At 39.8% G+C, this 21638-nt stretch overlaps 1 protein-coding gene across 1 annotated transcript in view; it reads right to left on the bottom strand.

Moving 5' to 3' along the window:
* Positions 1–21638, bottom strand: part of MYO1D (myosin ID) — a 301572-nt gene that overhangs the window by 164407 nt on the left and 115527 nt on the right. The window contains exons 15-16 of the mRNA XM_090257605.1: positions 10319–10485; positions 3025–3232 (exon numbers count right to left, since the gene is read on the bottom strand). Coding sequence (XP_090113731.1) covers positions 3025–3232; positions 10319–10485 — 375 coding nt within the window. The remainder of the gene's footprint in view (positions 1–3024; positions 3233–10318; positions 10486–21638) is intronic.

The following is a 21638-nucleotide window of genomic DNA, read 5'->3' as shown; positions in this document are numbered from 1 at the left end:
AAGGATCGAACCCGCAACCTAGGCATGTGCCCTGACCTGGAATCGAACCCACAACCTTTGGGTTTGGGATGATGCCCAACCAAGCCACACTGGCCAGGGCTAAAATAGCATCCTTGATGTTGTCTCTCCTAACTTTCCATTAGATTCCTATAAAGATACAGAAAATGTGAAAACATCATGTGGAAAGTTAGGTGACTGATGACCATTCCCAGGAGCTGAAAGAAACTTCCACTAATCTTATGGCCCGTGGAAGGGTCTAAAGAGCACAGTCAGATCGCATGTCAATCCCCAGAATGGTCTGTCTGAGAGTTGGGAGGAAGGTCCCTGGTCCTTAATGCACCCACTGCCTGTGGTTAAGAAATGCATGACCTGCATCCAGAGAAACCTGGACAGCTTCACGCAAGGGCACGGGTGAGGGTTTTTGAAGTAGTCATCCCCTTGCCGTTAGAATTCCTTTTCTCACCAGAAAGCAAGCAGGGTGCTGTAGAGAGGACCGAGAGAGGATGAGCCCTAACAGGCATGTACACTAGGAATTACCACTGGACGTAAGAGCTGCCTGTGGGGCTGGGAGGGAGCGGAGCGGGGCCTGTTGAGGGCTCGCAGAGCTGCAGAGACTCAAGTCTGTGGGATGCTAACAACTGTGAAATGACGAACTGTCCCCACAGATTTAAGAAGAGGGTTCTACCAGCCATGAAGTAGACAGAAAGTGAGCGGTTTGTCATCCATACTGGCACAGCGTTGAGAGTGAAAGGGGTACTACTGATGGTTACAACACGAAACAGTCACAGGACAGGGCTGTCCCAAGCACTCTGAGAGGTGCAGTCACACTAGTTCAGGGCCAACTCCTAAGCCCAAGTTCATCTCCTGGGTAGGTATGAAGAAGAAAAAGTATCAGATCTGCAGAACAACAACAAAAGCATCCCTGGGTAAGCACTGAACAACAGGTGCATAAAAATAATGTACTTTGGTGACAGAAAGCAGAGAACCAAACCTGCCATTTTACTAGCAGTAACTTGAGAAAGAAAACATAACTCGGTAAAAGCAATTAAAAAAAAAAAAGTAACAGAAGGAAACAGTTTCAAGATGCAACAGAATTTAGTATTTCACTCCAGGAGTTTTTCTGAATTCTAGGCAAAATAAATCAAAGAGACCAACTCTTAAAAACACCTCGGCAACTGGGAAAATGTCCATTATTTGCATATGACAGAATCAAAGGTTTCATCTAGGTACAGGTACACCAATACAAGCCAATATTATTTCTTTATATCAATAATGCCATGTACAAAATATCATAAAAAATTCACAGCAGTAACAAAAACAACAATATATCCAGGAATTAACTATGAATTCATAAGGCATCTCTAAGTCTAAAGGTCAAATAGAGAAATGAATTATATAAGCCTATTCTATAGTCTTAAGATGACTCAATATTGTAAAAATGTCAATCCTTTCCAATTAATCTATAAATTCAATGCAGTCCTAATAAAAAAGAATTGTTGAATTTAATGAACACAATAAACACACATTAAAATTTATATTGCAGAATAAAAGTCTATGTATAGGTTAATCAACCTTAATAAAAAAGAGTAGAGAAGATGGACTTCTTTTACCATATACTAAGGCGTACTACAATAAAAACTGTGTGCACTCAGAATATATACATTTAATATACAATAAAATATCAATGGGTAAAGGATAGATTGCTTAGTAGATGGTATTGAGAAAACCTGTTCACCACATAGAAGAAAATGAAACTAGGTTTCTATCTAAAACCACATACACAGGTGGATTATAAATGGATTAAAGACCTAAATGTAAAAGGTAGAGATATGCGGTTCATGAAGAAAATACAGGACAGTATCTTTGTGACCAAGAGACAAAGAAAGCCCTCTTAGACAAAATTCCAAAGCACAAAACACAGGTGAAATACTGAAGAATCTGAATATGTCAAAATTAAGGATTCTCTTCAACAATGCATATTATAAAATTCATTAGAATCCATACAGAAGAATATATTTGTAACACCTAACATGAATATGAGATTTATGTATCAAATAGTCAAGTAACTCCTGATGATCAACAAGAAAATGATACCAACTCCAGAAGAAACACAAAGGATATGAACAAGCAGTTTACAGGAAAACCCCAAAAGCAAACAAGTATTTAATGAGATGTTCAAATTCAATGGTAATCAGAGAAATAAAAAGTAAAACAACGAGGTATCACACCTATTAGTCTGGCAAAATGTAGGGGCGGCTGGATGGTACCACAGGGATGTAGGCACATGGCAACCCGTACAGGACCGGCGGTGGAGCAGACTGGCAGGGTCGTCTTGGAGAGGAACCTGGCAACACTTTTACCAATCAGGTCTGCACGCACCTAATGGCCCAGCCACCCTTCTCCCGGTATATGTCCCAAGGACCTTCTCGCAGAGGCTCATGATTTCCTTTCATTTACGCATCTAGTATTTTACATGAAACGCTTCGTAAGGAACGTATGGAATGGGTATGGGGAATAACAAGCAATGTGTGAGCGAGAGAGTGAAATGAGAAGGGGCCCCGCACAGACCAACGATCACGGGAACCGTGATCTAACGAGCATCGCCGAGTCCGCACTCCACACCGCAGCCGAGCGTGGGCGGCGGGTGATGGTGGGTGAGGGAGGTTTTTCAAACACGTTGGCAAAGCTTTCGAATTACAAGATAAAAAAAAAAAGTCCTTTACACAGTTAAGCTGAGGGAAACTCAATGAACTACAAGAGACAAAAAACAGGCTGTTTCAGACATTGCTCCACCTTTAGATACTAGAAGACAAAGGTCTTCCAAGTTTGGAGGATAAAATGAGTGTGAGCTCTGACAGCCAAGTAAGTTTTCCATGGGCGACGGCAGCAGAGAACATACCGAGATACACGCAGACACAAAAGAAAACACCATCACGAACATTTCTTGAATTGAAGAAAATGTTCCACAGATATTTAAGAACATTAAAACAAGGCCTTCTCCATATCTGTAAAATATAAAATTACCTTTTGCAGAAAGAGGACAATCCTTACGAGCATCTGGGCACGGAGTTCTTCCAAGGTAAACAATGTTCGCGGTGTGCGAATGAAAATTTTGGTCCTTCCATAAGCTACATCGTCCTGAAAACCACATTGTTCAATCAATTTCTTGACAGCCTCTTTGTCTGAAGGGAGGTCATGGTTGGGCCAGGTGAATTCAGAGATCATCTTGTACCTGGGTGAAGAAAAAACAAGGCACAGATTAAGGGAGAAAAATCAGATGATCTCAATAGATGCAGAAAAACCATTCCATAAAATTCAAGATGCTTCATAAAAAGAAAAAAGAACCTCTTAGCAAACTATGAACAGAAATAAATTTAATAGCCTGATAAGAGACATGGAAAAAACCTTCAATAACATACAACATTCCTTCATGATAACAAGCCTTACTAACCTAGGGCTAGAAGAGTACTTTCTTAATCTAATGAAGGCTATTTACCAAAAACTTACAGCAAATATCATTTGTAAAGGGGCAACTTTGGAACTGTTCTCTTTACAAACAGGAACAAGACAAGGATGCCTGTTATGGGTTCTGTAGCCAGCACAGCGAGATCAATAAACAAACTGGTAAGTGATTGGGGAAAGAACAAAACTAACGTTACTTACAAACAACAGACTCACTTCAAGGGAAATCAAGCCGATAAGTGATTATCACTAAAACAAAACTAAGCAGTATTCTGCCTGTAAGGAGAATACACAAAACCCAACTGTGTTTCTATGCACAAGCAGCCAACAGTCCCCTGCCATGTGGGCCTCACACGGGGCACTTGCCACACACCAGCCTCACAGAGAGTGAATGCGAGCAAGATGAAGTCACAGCATCACAGCCTTTTGCAGCCTAATCTCACAACTGACATCCTATCACTTTGGCCAGATTCCATTTTGCTAGAAGTAAATCACCAGGCCCAGGCCGCGCTTGGGGCAGGGAAGTACACAGGCTGAATACCAGGAGGTGGGTATCTCGGGACTAGCTTGGAAGGTTACCTATCACAGTGATTCCCCCCCCTTCTCCCAGGGGCAAACGCGTTCAATACATGTAGTCAAATTTAGTACCATTACTTACATATTGCATCTGAGTTTCAGTCAGTGAGAAAAACCTTGTTCACACTCAGGTTAAAGAGTAATTTACCTGTGTGTTCTTCCAGTACATATATGTTTTTATTTTTTACTTTTATCTCTGATCCCTTTGGAGTTTATTTTGGTATATGGAATGAAGTATGGATCCCATTTTACCTTTTGATAAAAGGCTATTCCCAACACTGCTTACTAAAAAGTCCGTTTTTCTCCCTGTGATTTATTATGTCATTTTTATCATATAATAAATTTCCTATGTACTCAGTTCACTTCTAGGCTTCCTGGTCTCTTTCACTGCACCGTCTGTCCCTCTGTGCATCAGTACCACATGGTTTTAATTATAGATGTTACAAACATATTTTAGTATCTTTTCTTTTTTATAGTTCTTTCTAGCTATTTCTGCATGTTTATTTTTCCACATAAACTTTTCATAATCAATTTACATAGTTCCAGGAAAAAACAATCACAAAACAAACAAATCCTTCTGGTATTTCTGTTGGGTTCCTGTGTTAAATTAATTAAATGTATCTATGACGTTGAGTTGTTCTATCCAAGAACAAAAGCTGTCTTTCTATTTTTTTCAAGGCTATTTCTGTGCCTTTCAGGAGACTAAGTTTTATACATTTCTGGTTAAGAAGATATATATCCAAATGGCATCTGATCCCTTCTTAGCATCTCTCTCTTTTCCTACCTCCCATCTTAGCTCCTGTGACAGCACGCTGTCCCTGCTTCCTTCAGTCTCCCTGGATATTTCCCCTCAATCTCATTCTCTGGTTACGACTTCTCTACTACTGGGCCCAAATGCTGGAGCTTCCCAGGGCTCGCATCAGCTCCTCTTCTCTCTGTGTGCACTCTCCCACATCACCTCATCTCTTCTCTCTGCTTTATTTTTCAATTTGTGAATTTATTACCCCTGGCCCAGCTCTCAGTTCTGAGCTTCAGACTCATATATCCACTGCCCACGTGGATTCTGAAGACATCGTAAATGTCTCTCTCACTCCTTCCCACCTCGATGCCCTCAGTTAAGAAAGCCAGAATCCTGGCACTCACACCGACCCCTTCTCTTCTCCATCATTCCTTCTCATCCATCAGTAAGTCCTATAGGTTCTACCTCCAAAACATATTCAATAATTCAACTTTTCTCATCTTTACTGCCACAATCCTAATCCAAGCCACCAACCAGTTTACTAAAATAAAATCCTGAAATTATCTTCCATTTCCTTTCCAATCCGTTCTGCCTACTCAGCAGCCTGGGAAGTTTTCTAAAAAGCCTCGCTTCCTTTTCACCTTTCAATCCCCTTCTCCATCCCGCTGGTCCAATCACACTAGCCTTCTTCAGCGTCCTGTAATGCGTGGTGCCTCTTTCTTGCATTAGAGACTTTGCATATCCTGTTCCCACTGCAGGAATGCTATTAAATCTACTCATTGAAAAACTGCCTCCTCGTCCTCCTTTAGTTTTTTACCGTAATCTTCCTTCATTGGCCACCAACCCTCACACCCATTATTCCTAAGGCCTCCGGCTGCGTTTTTTCCTTACGCCGCTCCTCGTACTGATTTGTGGGTTTATCTGTTTAATGCCAGTCCTGCTCACTAGGTTGTGGGTGCCATGCAGGCAGGGACTTTGTTCAGTTCCCCACTATGTATCACATTGTCTGCCATGTGACAAGAAAATAGATATTTGTTGAGTGAAAGAAAAAAATGGAAGGAAATACATTTAAAAGCCTATTCACTTGCCGTATAGGAACAGAAATAGAAACCAGATGAAAGAGAGAGGTAATATTACACAAAATCATGTGAAAAAGGAAACAGAATCAGAAGCCTTCCAAATTCATTATGAAACAAGAATAGGAGCCAACGCTTGGGCTGTACCATGAGCAGGAATGGCGTGTGTCTGAAGCTCAGGCACGTGGCAGGAACCGGGGCAGCCCGCAGTCACCCTGCTCAGCGAGTGTGTCGGGGTCAAGGCGTCGTCCTTTCTTCCCGATGGTGAGGGGCATGACCCCAGTTCTCCAGCAAACCAGCATCCTGAACTTGCAAATTAAAAAGCCAAACTCATCTACTTTCTGACAACTAGTTTTACGTCCCCAAAGACTTTAGAAGCATTTAAGCTTCTTAATACAATTTAAAATCCTTCTCTTCTGTAATAAAAGAATGAAAATAAAGAGATGTGACAAGTAAAATTTTAGGTTCAAAGCTAGCTTATATAGAAAAATCTGCAGAATCTCAAAGCAAAAATTCAGTGTGGAAATATTACTTCTCCTCCTCCATCACTGGAAACTAAGTCCAAGGTCCTACACACCTTCTATTCCACTCCATATCCCACTGGTAAGTCCATGTGACAATAAAATACAATGTCAGTTTCTCGATTTGAACAAACAAATTTATGTAAAGCAGAAGACAGAGACCACCCCCAGAGTAGGAATAGGCAGGGTTTCCAGATGCACCTCCTACCTCTGATCTCCCAAGATGGTTCTAGAGAGGAGCTAATCTCAACTTAAATAATCAGTAATTAGACAGACTTCAGTCTTTCACTATTCTGTCTTTTAAAGGGTAGTTTAAATGATTTCTGATTATTAACCTGTTTCAATGTCCTCACCTTCTTATTTTATATTTTCTGTTAGGTGTGCTTTCCCACTGCTGCTTCCTACCCTGTGTTCTCTTGGATAGACTAAGCTTTCTTTCTTTCTTTTTTAATCCTCACTCAAGGATATGTTTATTGATTTTAGAGAGGGGGGAGATGGAGAGAAACACTGATGTGAAACCGGTTGCCTCCTGTATGAGACTTGACCAGGGATCGAAGGCACATCCTAGGTATGTGCCCTGACCAGAGAGAGAACCTATAACTTTTTGGTGTATGGGATGACGCTCCAACCAATTGACCCACTTGGCCAGGACAGACTAAGTTTTCTTTATTCCAGTTTATTTCCTCCTTTGATTAGAAAGCCCTACATTCAATGGTGAGGCAATGCATTGTTAAGGACTGTAGGCTCAGAAGCCAACTGAGTTCATATACGGCTCCCCCACTACTTGGAGACATGGCTTGGAGCAAGTGTACATCCAGCTTTGGGCATATCTGGGCCCTTGCTGGATTCTTGCAAGATGGCTCCCTTTGCTTCCTGGGTCTGGCCATTGTGCCTACGATGTTTCCCTTGCAGCTGCTGAGCTGGTGACTTGCCCTGGCCATTCTGGCAACCTCCCAGCACAGCAGCTGGGTGGCTTCCTGAACGGCAGCTCAAGTCTCACAGGCAGCCTTTCCCTCAAACTGCAACCTTGATGTACTGCTGGGGTTTCCCATCTGCTTCATCTCAGTTAGGAATGACTCACATTTTCAAGGTTCACTGACAATCCATGTTTGATTCTATAGTTGGGCTGTGCATTTACTTGGTTTTAATTATACATTTTTTTATTATTTGGGGAATGGGAATAATATTTTATATTATTTGGAGTGAAATGGGAAATTTAAGCTTGTACTACTGAGACCACCATATTTAAAACTCACAGGTTCTTTTTAATGTTTTCTTTTGTTTTTACAATGAGTATTAGAAAACACAGCCCAGTCCTTATAGCATGTCTTCTGTGCCAAAAAAGCACAACACAACATTTTGAGTTGAAAGTAAAGTAAGTCCAAAAAAGAGGTTAAAAGTCGGTAAAGATATGCATTTGCAAAATTCCTCGTCCCCCCCAAAGCAAGCTTGTTTCTGGTCTTACTTCTCAAAGCTGTTATTATTACAATAATCTCCCTCCCTCATATGTCACTGGTTTCTCCCTCCGTTCTGCATCATCCCCACCCGCACATGAGCACTTTCTAGTAGCTCCTGACCTCACCTCCCACTCCGCTGCTGCTACCGTTTTCCTCAGCTCTTATTCACAGCATGGATTCTTGGGTTTTCTACAGGCAACCAGCTCCTCATTTCACTTTCCCATCTTGCTCAAATTGGGTTCCGTCCAGCCCTTTCTCCTTTGACCTCTCTGTCGCCAAAAGCCACGGTTAAGCTGCTTTTACCTTACTTGACTGCACAGCAACACTTGATATGGTAACTGTACTTTTCTCTTGAAATGTTTCCTTCTCTTGGCTTCTGTGACATAACCCTTTCCTGGTAATCTGCTTCGCTGGTTGTTCCTTCTCTTCACCAGTTCCTTCATGTCAGACCACAAACCTAAATGTGGGCATGGGTGTCCTCCTCTTCCTTAGCCAGTTCTAAGACTTTACACATAATCTACATACTTGTTACAAAAATCTCTATCTCTAGCCTACTCCAGATATGTACTCATATACCTAATAGCTACCCAGATGTTTAGTAGGCATTTCAGACCTAACACAGTCTAGTGACAAATCTTGATTCCAGTTTTGCCCCCTGCTCCACGCCCTCCTCCTCCAACTTCTCTTGCCCAGTCCTCCTCATCTCAGCAAATGGTCCAATGCTTAGCCAGATGCTCGAGCCAAAATCTACTTGTCATTCCTCTCTCATCTAGCCAACCCATGAACAAGTCTTGTCACCTTTCCTCCAAAACACATCCTGAAGCTGTGCACTACTCTCGGGTCTACAATGGTCCCTTTTCAAAGCTGTATCATGCAGCCATCTCTCCTGGACTCCTGCAATAGTATCCCTGAATGTCTCCTTGCTGTCTAGTCACAGAGCAACTGTAGTGATCTCTTAAAGCATCTGTGAGACTGTGTCACTCCCTGCTTAAAATCCACCAATGGTCTTCTATCACCTTAGCCAAAATCGAAACTGTTTAGTCTGGATTACAAAGTTCAACATGATGTGGTCCTTGTTCATCTCCCTGATCTCATCTCACACCGTTGCCCTGTCACTCAGCATCCTCCAACCACATGGACTCCGTTTGGTACCTAACACACCACATTACCACTGCAATAGAGCCTTTCCCTGCTGTACCCTCTGCCCCACCTGCTCTTTTCTCTGATCTTTGTGTGGCTGATTACTGTCCTTAGTATCTCCTTAGAGACTCTTCTGACCATCTACTATCTTAGGTATTTATTTAATCATATTTTTGTGGAATCTATAATGTAGAACAGGGAATGTTCAATAAATATTTTAAAATAAATGCATGGATAGAATTTAAAGCATTATTTTTATGAGTCCCAGTTGTCAATTATCATTATTAACAATAAATAGCAAGAACAATCATATCTTACATTGAATGATTGATATATACTAAGTACTAATCTAAGTGCTTTTTTATATATTATTTCACTTAATTCTTTAGCAACCTCACAAAGTAGTTATTATTACCCCCATTCTACACATGAGAAAACTGAGGCATAAAAAGGTGATGTGATTTGCCCAAGGTCACAAAGCTACAAAATGGTAAAGTCAGCATTCAAACCAGGTAGGCTAATTTCAGGGCCTCCATAATTAACTATTCAATATTTTGTTATTATGATCCAGTTGACCCTTGAATGACATGGGTTTGGATTGTGTGAGTCCACATACATGCAGGTTTTTTCAATAAATACTATAAATGTATTTTCTCTTCCTTATGATTTTTTAAAACATTCTTTCCTTTAGCTTACTTTATTGTAAGAATGAAGTATATAATACATATAACATACACAATACGTGTTAATCAACTGTCCATGTTACTGGGAAGGCCTCTGGTTAACAGCAGGCTATTAGTAGTTAAGTTTGGGTGAGTCAAATGTTATACATGAATTTTCAACTGCATGGGGCCTGGCATCCCTAATTCCTGTGTTGTTCAAGGGTTAATTGTAATTAATGTCAGTAATAACCAGCATTAACTGAACATCTGTAATGTACCAGGTAGCTGGGCCTTTTATTTAGGGTATTTAGTCTTCATAACAATGGCCTTAAGAATCAGGTGTTACTACACTCATTTTACAGATGCAGAAACAGAATAAAAGAAATTATATTTCTGGCCCCAGGTTACACAGCACGTGAGTGGCATGGCCAGCATTCCAATCTAGATGTGATTCCAAATCACTGTTTTCCTACTAGACTGTGATGGCCACATTTCCTCACGAAGAACACACCTTTTCCCACGGCTCACAAACCACGAACTCAAGGACTCCTTCTGCTGATTCTGGAAAAGTTTTTCTTATCTCCTGTTTCATCAATTCTTTTGTTTTTGTTCATTCACCAAATATTCATGGGAAAGACTCCATAATTCTCAGTATGCTATCAGGTTTCTTTGAGTCTGTTCTCACCTGTGAAGAAACTTCTCGTACGTCTGGCGGAAGGCAAATCCTGCCCGTCGCACCCTCACGTTTTCCAGTAGTCCAAGGTACTCAACTTGATGCCGGCAGCGTTCATCATCAAATATCTGCGGGGATTTCTTGTCATTGGGTTTGATGCAACGTACGTAATACGGTTCCTAAAGAAATAAATCAGCAAATGGTAAGTTTCAGAAAAATTGCAGACTAAGGACGCTACCATGCATTTAGTGTTAATTGTGTCAAATTAAGTTCTGCTTCTAACTTCTCAGGCATATAACTGTGAATAAAGTGGTTATTCTTCCTTTCCCTTCAATTTAAGGTTGGAAATGTTCATGCGTTTAGCTAAAATTTTATTATATTTTAGGGTTAATCAGGACTAGGAATAAAACTAGGGAGTAAATAACTGAGATATGTAAACATTGAGTTTTTGCGTATTTATGGAAACATGGTTAAAAGTAACAAGAGGGATAATAGAAGGGGGCAGGAGCTGTGGTAAGATTAACTGCAGCGAAGATGTAAAATATTAAGCAGAGCCCTGGTACATAGTAAGTGCTCCGTAAGTGTCAGCCACTATTATTATTATTATTACATTAGTTTGTGCTTTTGAAAAAAAGATTAAAATTTATGACCATATTTGACATTCAAAATTTATGAGTATATATAAGTAGAGAAGTTATAAAACCACCTGTAGGCATCAGTGACTCTAAGAAAGCTTAGCAAAAAGTCCTTCTGTGCCAATTCCATTTTGTACCCTGCATTATATAATAACTCCTTTTAAATATAAAACTGTGTTTGGCACAGATCCTGGTACACTGAAGATAACAAATTTTCACTGGATGAATCAATGAGGTCAAATGTATCCTACTTATTGGTGTAAAGAGTTACTTTTCCTTCTCTGACTCCATTATCTGCCAGACAGACATTTAAGTGACGAGTCCTCTATAGTTAAACTGGGTAATTCTGAGCGGCACTGAGGGCTGGAGCTGAGGAGGGTAGTAAATAACTTAAAAAGTAGGAGAGATTGAAGAGTGTGAATTGCGTTTTGAACAGAGCAAGTTTTCAACATCTAAACAGACAGAAGCTCCACATACAGACTGATGCTGCCCTTCCATGGTGAAAAGTCATGGCGTTCTGTTCCTTTCCCTAAGCCCGGCTGTGTTAGTTCCCTGTTGCTGCAGTAGCAGATTATCACAAACTTAGTGACTTAAAACAACACAAATTTATGCTCCTACAGTTCCGGGGGCCAGCAATCTGAAATGGGTCTCACAGGGCTAAAAGTCATGGTGTCAGCAGGGCTATTACGATATTTTCTGGAACCCCCTGTCTTGTCTTTTCCAGCTTCTAGAGGCTGTGCTCATTCATCCTTAAAACCAGCCATGGGCACCTGAGTCTTTCTCATGATTCCCCCCCCACCCCCCAACCTCCCTCCTTCTCTTCAAAGGACTCTTGTACTTACACTGGGCCTACCTAAATAATGCAGGATTTATTTTAAGATCAGCGGATTGGCAACCTTACCTCCACTGGCAACCTTAATTTCTCCTGCTTTGTAACAACATATTCCTGGGGGTTAGGATGCAGAAATCCCTGGGGGGCTGTGGTATAATTAAAAAAATATATACGCATATCTCTCTGACCTTTGTCCCTGGTTCCTGGAATAGAACTTCAAAAACCTTTGGAATTTCCTGTGATAGGAATATCTGTTATGTTAATGAGAGGACTCCTGCCAGGTCCCTAGCTAGCTTCAGGATGGAGGCTGGTCACCAGAAAACCCTCCACTTGATGGGATGGCTGGAACTTTTGGCTGCCTGACCTCTGGAGAGGAAAAGGGGTCTGAAGATTGAGTTCATTCAGGGGGCAATGATTTAATCAATCATCCTTATACAGTGAAATCCTGATTAAAAAAATCAAAAAACTCTGGATACTAAGGCTCCATGGAACTTCCTGGATGGGAACATATCAATGTCCTAGGAGGGTGATGCACCCTGGCTCCACAGCAACATCCAGACCTTGTCACTCTGTATCTGCTCATCTGGCTGTTCTGCATAGCTGGTGTCAGAGAACTGGGGTTGGAATGCAGGGGCCATTATTCTGCCTAGCACACCTGCCTTTCTTCATCTATCTGTGGCAGACTGAAAAACAGGACCGCAATATTTGGCAGCACCTCCCATCAAGAGGTGGACTTTCCATCCCAGTTCTTGAATGAGCTGGTCTTGTGACTTGCAAGTGAATGTGGCAGAAGAGACACTGGGTAACTTGTGGAGGCTCAGCTTTGGGAAGCTTTGTTGCATTGGAACACTTCTATATGTGAAGAAGCCCAGGACTAAAGACTGTGTGCAGAGAGGCCAAGTTATCCCAGCCACCCAGCCACCCAGCAGTCCAGCCATGCCATGTGAGCAAGCCATTGTGGACCATCCGGCTCCAGCTGACTACAGCCACTTGGTGAGCCCAGGTGAGATGAGCAGAAGAACCGGCCAATCAGCTGAATCATGAGAAATAATACATTGTTGTTGTTTTAAGCACTATATTTTAGATAACTGATCATTCTTCCCCATTCTGAAACACCAACCCTTGGCTTAGATATTAAACAGAGGATTGATATTATAAAGCACAAACAGAAACGTTAAAAAACAGTGATGGATGATCAAAATCTTCACTAAATCTGTAATAGTTTACAAATGGAGCATTTACATGGGGAGGTTGGAGATTGCTCTAAAAAAGGGCTTATAATATTTTAAAGCAAACTTAAGAGGATGTGGAAGTGAGGGAGGGAATCCTGCTTACTTGAGGATTTTCTGTATTTTGGGATACTGGGTCTTTACTGCTTGGTGAACAAACTAAGAGAAGTAGCACTAAGCCTAGTAAGTATCAAAATGTTACTAAATCTACCCATATACTTTGGTACTGGAATAACAGAATAAGCATTACACAGAATCAGGATACTTGGGTCTTAGATCTCTGCTCTTAACTAGCTATGCTAATCTCTCTGGACCTAATTATTTCATTTATGAAATGAGGACATTAGGTTTTTTTCTTTAGTAACCACAGACTAGGTAATATAAACCAACATCCATGCTGGTAACATTCAGGATAGGCAAATAAAATATGCAAAACCTTTGCTTAAAGACACTGGAGAGCTAGCAAGATAGTGGAGAATTATGCAACGGAAGTCATGGAGAAGGGCCCTGGTTTGAGACCTCCGTTTTCCTGGGGAGTCTGCCAACTGCAGAGCAGGTGGATGGGACCTGAGTTGGTGGTTCCAACAGCCTCATGGGGCAAGTGAGACAGAGTTTAGAGACCAGGGCCCGAAAAGGAGGAGGTCATGGGTTAACCCCTGCCTTTGGGTTGGGATCCAAAAAGGCTGTCACTAGCAATGAAGGTGACTCAGAAGTAGGCAGGCCATCATGAGGACCACAGTTCAGCTTTGAATCACTTCACTCTGTAAAATCAGAATAGCTTATTTGAAATACTAGTTCTCTTAGGTGCCTGAAAGTAGCAAAGGTAAATCTTCCCTGGAGAAAGATGACGTAAACTTGGGTCTCCAATAATTATCTCTAAAAACAATTTTGCAAATATAATGTTTGGAACCAAATAAAAATTAACCAGACATATAGGGAACCAAGCTAGCATGAATTAGAAACAGTAAAACAAAACACAAAGTAAACAGACCTACAAGGTCTAGATACTGGATTTACCAGATAAAGATATTAAAATAACGATGCTTACCATGTTCAAGATGACAGAAGACAAGATTGAGAATTTTTTAGAGGACAAGAAACTATAAAAAAGAACCAAAGCAAATGAAGAACCTAGGACTGAAAAATGATGGAAATTAAGAACTTAGTGGACCAGCAGGAGAGTACATAAGAAATAGCTAAACTAGAAGGTAGGTGAGAAAAAATTTCCTGGAGTGAAGCATGAAAAGGAAAAATATGGAAAACAGGGAAAAGAAGGTAAGAGGCACAGAGGATACGTTGCGATGGTTTCAGCAACTGGAGTCCTGAAGGAGAGGCAGGATAGAAGCAATATTTGAAGAGCTAATAGCCAAGAACTTTCCAAAACTGATAGAAAAATAATCAAGTTGTTACAAACTGAAGAAGTCCTACAAACTCCAAGCAGGATAAAATAAAGATCTACACCTATGTGCATCATAGTGAAAAGCAGCTGGAGGAAGAGAGACTATTGTGAGGAGCAACATACAGACCGAGAGCCGACCTCTCCAAAGAAACAATGGAATCCAGACGACAAGAGAGTATTACCTTTAAGTGCTAAAAGGAACTGCCAACCTACATTTTACACCCAGCAAGAATATTCTTCAAGAATGAAAATAGTATAAAATATTTTCAGGTAAACAAACAAAACAAAATTCGACAACATCAGACTTCAAATAAAACAGGATGAAGTTCAGGCAGAAGAAAAATGGTCCCAGAAGAATATTAGTGATACAGAAAGAGGAAAAAAGAGATGATAACTGAGTAAATCAAAACAGATATTGACTATATGTGGTAGTAATAATGATGATATCATCTCACTAGCTTAAAATATACATAATTAAAATCCAGGACCCAAATAGTTTGGTGGGAGGAAGGCAGGTAGAATTAAAATGTTTTTATGGAACTTGCATTGTCCAGGACAGGAGTAAAAGTATTAAATAAAACTAGACTTTTATATTCAATAAAGGGAATAATGAAAATAATTCCAACACTGACTGGCAGGGGAGAGGGTGCTTTCGTAGGCTTAACTAAACATTCTGACGTGAAAGACTCACCAGTTACACTTGGCACAAGTCTACTCTGGACAAGAACATGGCCTGCAAGGAGGCAGTGCCAGGGTCCTTGCAGTGGTGCACACAGCCGTCAGGTGAGAGCCTGGGTGCAAGGGGACGAGATCCACAGCAGGCAGGTGAAGGAAGTGCTCTTGGCTTAAAAGCCTTATGCCTCGTAGGATCTGGTATCTCTTATAAAAAAAACTATGAAGGCAGAGCTTCCAGGGTCCCAGAAAGGGACAATGCCTACTACATGAGTCATTGCACTTGGGAAGCCCACCACACATTTCTAGTTCTCCCAATGCAGCCAACAGGGGTAATTTTTGCCATAAGTGATGTTGTCCAACCATATAGTTGATATATATCTTAGTAGATTAACAGGGGAACAGAGCTAGAAATTTAACAGAGGTTTAACTGTCAAGCAAAAAGAACAAAATTTTGTTTACCTTTTGCCTACAATAATCAATCAAAAGGGTTATAAAGGAAAGAAAAGAAATATAGAACAATCGAATACAAAGCACTAATGTGATGATTGATTTAAATGCAACATACAGGAACTACATTAAGAGTAAGTGAGCTAAATGGTTTAGTTTATTCCAAAGACAAAGACTGTTAGAATTAAAAATCCAAAACTACGTGCCACTTGTGAGAGACATACTGGAAACATAAGGATACAGAAAGGTTGAAGTAAAAGCGTGGAGAATATATACCATGCAAACCTATTTCATTCATGCAAAGCTGACTTTAAGACAAAAAAAGCAATACAGAAATAGAGACATTTCATAATGACAAATGACTCAAACACTGGGAAGAAATAACCGTTCTAAATTGAACAAGCCTAATAAATTCTCAAAATATTTAGAGCAAAAACTGAAGGTACAAGGAGAAGACACAAATTTAGTTACAGATTTCATCATTTCTTTGACAAAACAAAGACATCAGTAAGAGTGCAAAAAACTTAAATAATGCTTAGCAAATTTGACTTAATGAACATGTATAGAATATTAAATGCAAATTTTTATATTTAAACAAAACATATAAAGAAAACAAACATTTTTTAGGGATTCAAGTCACAGAGTATATTTCTCTAAATGAGATTAAGCAGGAAAGAAAGAGCAAAGAGATAACCAGAAAATCTTGTATGTTTGGGAATTAAGAAATATACGTACTCCTAAATGACTCTTGGGTTGAAAAGAAAATTACAGTGTGAAACAGAAAACATCTGAACTCAATAATTTATACAATCATGTGGGCAAAGCAATCTAATATAAGGTATCATTTGAGTAGTGAAAGTAACTTTACTAAAAGGAAACCAGTTGAATGGAATTTTACTGGTATTGGCTGATTACGCAAAGGAAGTGGTAAGACTGAATTAGACATAAATGACCAACTAAGGGTCATTTAAGGACCTTCCATCCTGTTTAGTAATATAAAAATCTTCAGATAAGGAATTCAGTGGAGATACTTTCTATTTAATCAGCATTCTGTCTTAATTTGTAAGTGCCACCTCCTCTCTCATTTATAAATATTCAGACTAATTTAGCCTAATAACTCCTGTTTGACAAATTCTGTATCTTATAAAGGTTAAATCACAAAAATTAATAGTGATCCTACTTTCTTGCACTTTTGAACCTGCTTCTCCCTATATTTTGTGTGAAAAATATCAATTGGCAAAGCATAAAGACACTGTATTTAGATATTCATCTATTTAACCTGCTTGGAATACTGTCAAATTGAGTCTAAGGCAAATTTGAGTTTATTTAATAATTTCCTGACCATCTGTTCAGAGTGCTGTATCAGCTAACAACAGGTAGATAAAATTAGTATAACTCCTTCCCTATGTTCAAAAGACGTACAGTCGAAATGGGGAGATGAGGCAGGCATTTGAAAACAGGGTGTGGATGGAAAAAGCGAGGAATCAGGGGCTTGTACTTATGGTGACGGAGGACAAGGCAATTCATGTGAACCCGATGAAGTCACTGCAAAAAAGCGATAGACAAAGGATGGAGGGAAATCTCCGTAAATGCAAGAAAGAGCTAATTCGACAGCTAAGAGGAGGGTAGGACTGAAACCCAGAGGGGTGACGCCAGCCCACAGCGCTGCTCTAATCTCTGAGCTACTGTGGATGTGGACGAGGCAGCCAGGAGGCCGAGCAGAACCGCTGCCAGGCTGTGGGGGCCAGGCAATGAAAGCTGGGACACGAGACCCTGCGTGCGACCCTGAGCCACAGCCTAGAGTCCCGAAGAGTGAAACCTGGCAGTGAGAAGTGAATGGAAAACAACCTGGCCCTTTCAGGGGTGGCAGCCCATCATCGCTGAACCACTCCAGGCCTTGGACTTGGGTGACAGTGATCCCAGGTTGTCAGAATTTGTCTGATATATATTTTTAAACGTGAGCTTTCACTTTTCTGTTATGTTAAGGTATCATTAATAAATGGCAATCTATATTTTTCTTTGATTTGACAATTTTTTACATTTACATTCGATGTAATTACTAATATATTTAGATTTATTTCTATCATTTTACTTGACCTAGCTTTCTTATATTCTTTTATCTCCTCTCTCCTATGTTTTTTAGGACTAATGATTTTTTCTCAATCTGGTGCCCCATCCCCCCCGCCCCAAGTTTGGAAGTTATAATCTCATTACTATACTTTTAACGATTACACTAGAAAATTTAAAATGCATTTATAATATTAGAGTTATAACACAAGAAATACTTTTATCCTTTTCCTGAACAACCAAGGATATTAAACACTTGAATTATAGTCATTCATTCTTCTTATTTATGTGGTATTTTTAATTCTACCCTGTATTTTTAGTCCAATAAAATGTTACTTTATAGAATCAGTTTATTTATATATACTCACATATTTACCTATTTCTTTGCTTTTTATTTTGCATTTCAGACTTTCATGTAATATACACTCACTCCTGCCTGATGTATATCCCTTAGAATTTCCTTCAGTGTGGTTTTAATGCTGTTTCTATTTTTCACAAAGACTCTTTATTGTATCTTTGTTCTTAAAAATATATATTCTCGATATAGAATTTTGGTTCACAGTTATATTCTCTCAGCCTGTATTGCTTTGAAGTTAATCTGCTTTGAAGGTATTTTCTTTGTCTTTGATGTTTTGGGGTTTCACGAAGTGTCTAGATAAGATTTCTTTTAATCCTTTCAGTTTGGGATACAGTGTACTTCCTGACTCTGTAGGGAGGTGTCTTTCATCATTCTTGAAATTCTCAGCAATACTTCTTCAAATATTATTCTGTCTATTTTCTCCTCTCCTTGTATAACTCTGATTAGAAGCATATTAGATCTTTTCATGTTATCTTCCATGTCTCTTCGTGTTTCATTTCTTGGTCTTTCTAAGTAGAATTCTGGATAATTTCTTCAATTCTTTAATTTCACTATTTTCTCTTCAGCTTTGTCTAATATTGGGTTGGCCAAAAAGTTTGTTTAGTTTTTTCTGTACTATGGCTCTAGTAGCACTTAGTTGTCTTTAACTTCATTCAAAACAATTTGTTAGATTGTATAGTGACAGCTGTCATATCAGTGTGCATTTTTTAAAAACCTATTAAAACTGGTGAATTTTTGTGCTGCCACTTAAATATTGAAGATTGAAGAAAATATGCAACATTTTCGGCATATTGGGCTTTATTATTTCAAGGAAAGGCACAAACACAACTGATACACAAAAAACGATTTGTGCAGTGTATAGAGAATGTGTTGTGACTGATCAAACGTGTCAAAAGTAGTTTGCGAAGTTTCTTGGTACTACTGACATTTTGGCCGAATAATTCTTTGCTGTGGGGCTGCCTTATGCATTGGAAGATGTTTAGCAGCACCTCTGGCCTCTACCCACTGGAAGCCAATAGCGGGAGATAGCTGACATACTTGAAATATCCAAATCAATACAGTTATTGGTGACAATGAAAAATGTGTGTTTTATTTTACGGAAAAACCTAACAGACTTTTCGCGACACAATATGATGTTGAACCTATCCATTGAGTTTTTAACTTTATTTAGCTTTTATTTCTATCAATTGCCTAGTTACTTGCTTTTTCTCTTATTTTTAGACCTTTGATTTCTTGAAATAACATTAAGCATTTCTATATTCTGTTCCTGATAATTCCAGTATAAGTAGTTTTCATGAGTATAAATCTGTGGCTTAGTCTGATTCTCACATGTTATCTCGTTTCGTGTGTACAGCGATTCTTCACTGTGAACATCTTATTTTCCTTATAACTTTATCTTTGGAAATTCTTTAAGGTCTGTTATGAAGGTGAGTTCCGCAGTTTCTATCAGATGCCTAGGGGCAACACCAGACCCAGACCACTTTAAATTGTTGGCTTGAACTTTTTCAGGCTCCCCAGTTAACTTAGAATTATAAAATGTCAAGGGATGTTCATGTAGCCCTCTTGGCTCACTGCCAAGGACCAAGAGAAGCAGTTTTCCTTTAAGATAATAAGGGATTACTTCTAATTCACTCTGGATGTAACCCTTTGAGGAGGCAGCCCCCTGGAGACCCACTGTGTGTGGGCGCATGTGTGTGTGGTGTGTGTGTCATCTCTCATTAGACACCCTAGTTTGGGCAGGCTCTGGGCTTAACTTCCAGGTCCTGGCTTTGAATTACTATACTCAACATTATCGACTTCAACAAATCCCCACAGGCTGCAAGGCAGCTTTAGTGCCGATTATTTTTCCTCCCACTCAGTTAGCTCCTGCCCTCACAGCCCCTGGGCTGCATGTTCCTTGCTCTTGTTAGTTCATGGCTGCGTTCAAGAAGTTGGCTTTTATAACCAACCTAACACTTCAGCTGTTTTCAGTTGGTTTTAGTGGGCACTCTGTTCACTGTGCTGCCAGAAAATGCAATACTCGCATGTATTTTTAAGATCTTTATGTCTACGTACGTGAAACTGATCTCTAATTTTATTTTCTAATATTAATCTGGACTAAGGCAATATTAATCTCATAAAATTAGTCAGGTAGTGGCATACAACTGTTCATAATATTCTGATGCTTTGTAAAATCTCTAATATATGAAGCTGTATCCTTTTCTAATTCATAATATTGTTTTCTCTTTTTAAAGTCAGTTTTATTCAAGGTTTGTCTATTTGATCAAATTTTTGATTACTTTAAATTTTTTGCTATTAAAAATTATTTTCTTTAGATTTTCTTTGGAGTTCCTTTTCTGGCTTCTCAGGAAATTAACTCATTTGCTTTCCGTGTTCCTTGTTTTTCATACAGGCATAACAAGTGGAGCACTAGGGCTGTTTCCTACAAATTTTGACAAATTCTTTGTCATGCAGTTCCAAATATTTTGTAATTTCCATTGTGAGTTCCTCTTCACCCTAAGTTATTGAAGAGAGTATTTTTAAAGTTCTTAAACAGATTAAAATTTTTAAATCTTTATTTTTATTTTACTTGCAATGAGGATGGAGAGTGTATTTGCATATACATTTCTTAAAATGGTTACGACCTCCTTTGTGGTCTAGCCTGTGGTCAATCTTGTAAATGTTCCATGTATACTTGAAAGGAAGCCCTGGCTGGTTTGGCTCAGTGGATTGAGCGTCGGCCTGCGAGCTAAGTGTCGCTGGTTCGATCTTCCAGTCAGGGCACATCAGAGAAGGAAAACTCTGACTCCAAAAAACCTCCGCTGCCTTGCGGCATACCTCTTCAGGGGAAAGGCTAAGGGAGTAAAGCCCGACAGAAAATCCGGAGCCGGAGTCCCTAAGGCGGTTTGACGTTGTAGTCAACACCGGCAACTCCTGCGGCGCACCTGAAGCCAAGCTGTATTGACTCCGTCTTTCCCTTGGACCCTTCAGCTGCGAAGAGAGGGGGGGTCTGCTGCATGGGCAACAGCAGACCCTCCATATCACCCTGCCCAGGCTCTGTAGCTTCAGCTTCACTGGAGAGGACACTCCAGCGTCATCGCAAGATGTCGATTCAACACGGGAGGAGACAGATACCGTGTCACTCCCAAGTCGGACTGCACAGCCATTCTCGGCGGTGCAGATAGACTCTTAAGAAGCTACACCATCGTCTCTCGAGACGGACGGCTGCCGACGACGACGACGACTTGAAAGGAATGTATATTTCCTATGCTCTGGGTACAGAGTTTTTTTGATCTATTAGATAAAAGTTTAAATCTGTTTTTCAAAGCACCTGCATTGTTACTAAGGTTTTTGTCTGCTTGATCTATAAGTTTCTGATAGCTTTGGTTTAAAATCTCCCACTAGGATTGTGTACTTGTCAATTTTTCCTTGAAAAAATTTCAGCTTTTTTTGCTTTATAGAGTTCATGTATAATCATGGCTATGTTATTAAGTACCTAGTTCAAAATACAGTATTCCCTCACCTATCGTAGGTATTACGTTCTAGATCCCTCCGCAAAGTAGGAACCTTACATTTATTCTACATTCTTAAACGTACGTAACTTTAACAACATTCGTGTGCAGTACCGCAAAATCCCGCGATATAGTGAAAAATCCGCGATAAATAACTAAATATAATATTTTTTAAAATCCCGCTTTATAGTGAGTCCGC

Source organism: Furipterus horrens, unplaced genomic scaffold, assembly GCF_987537825.1.
Source record: "Furipterus horrens unplaced genomic scaffold, mFurHor1.1.pri manual_scaffold_11, whole genome shotgun sequence".
NCBI lineage: Eukaryota > Metazoa > Chordata > Mammalia > Chiroptera > Furipteridae > Furipterus > Furipterus horrens.
Note: the sequence above shows the minus strand (reverse complement) of the source record. Positions and strands in the feature narration are given on the sequence as shown.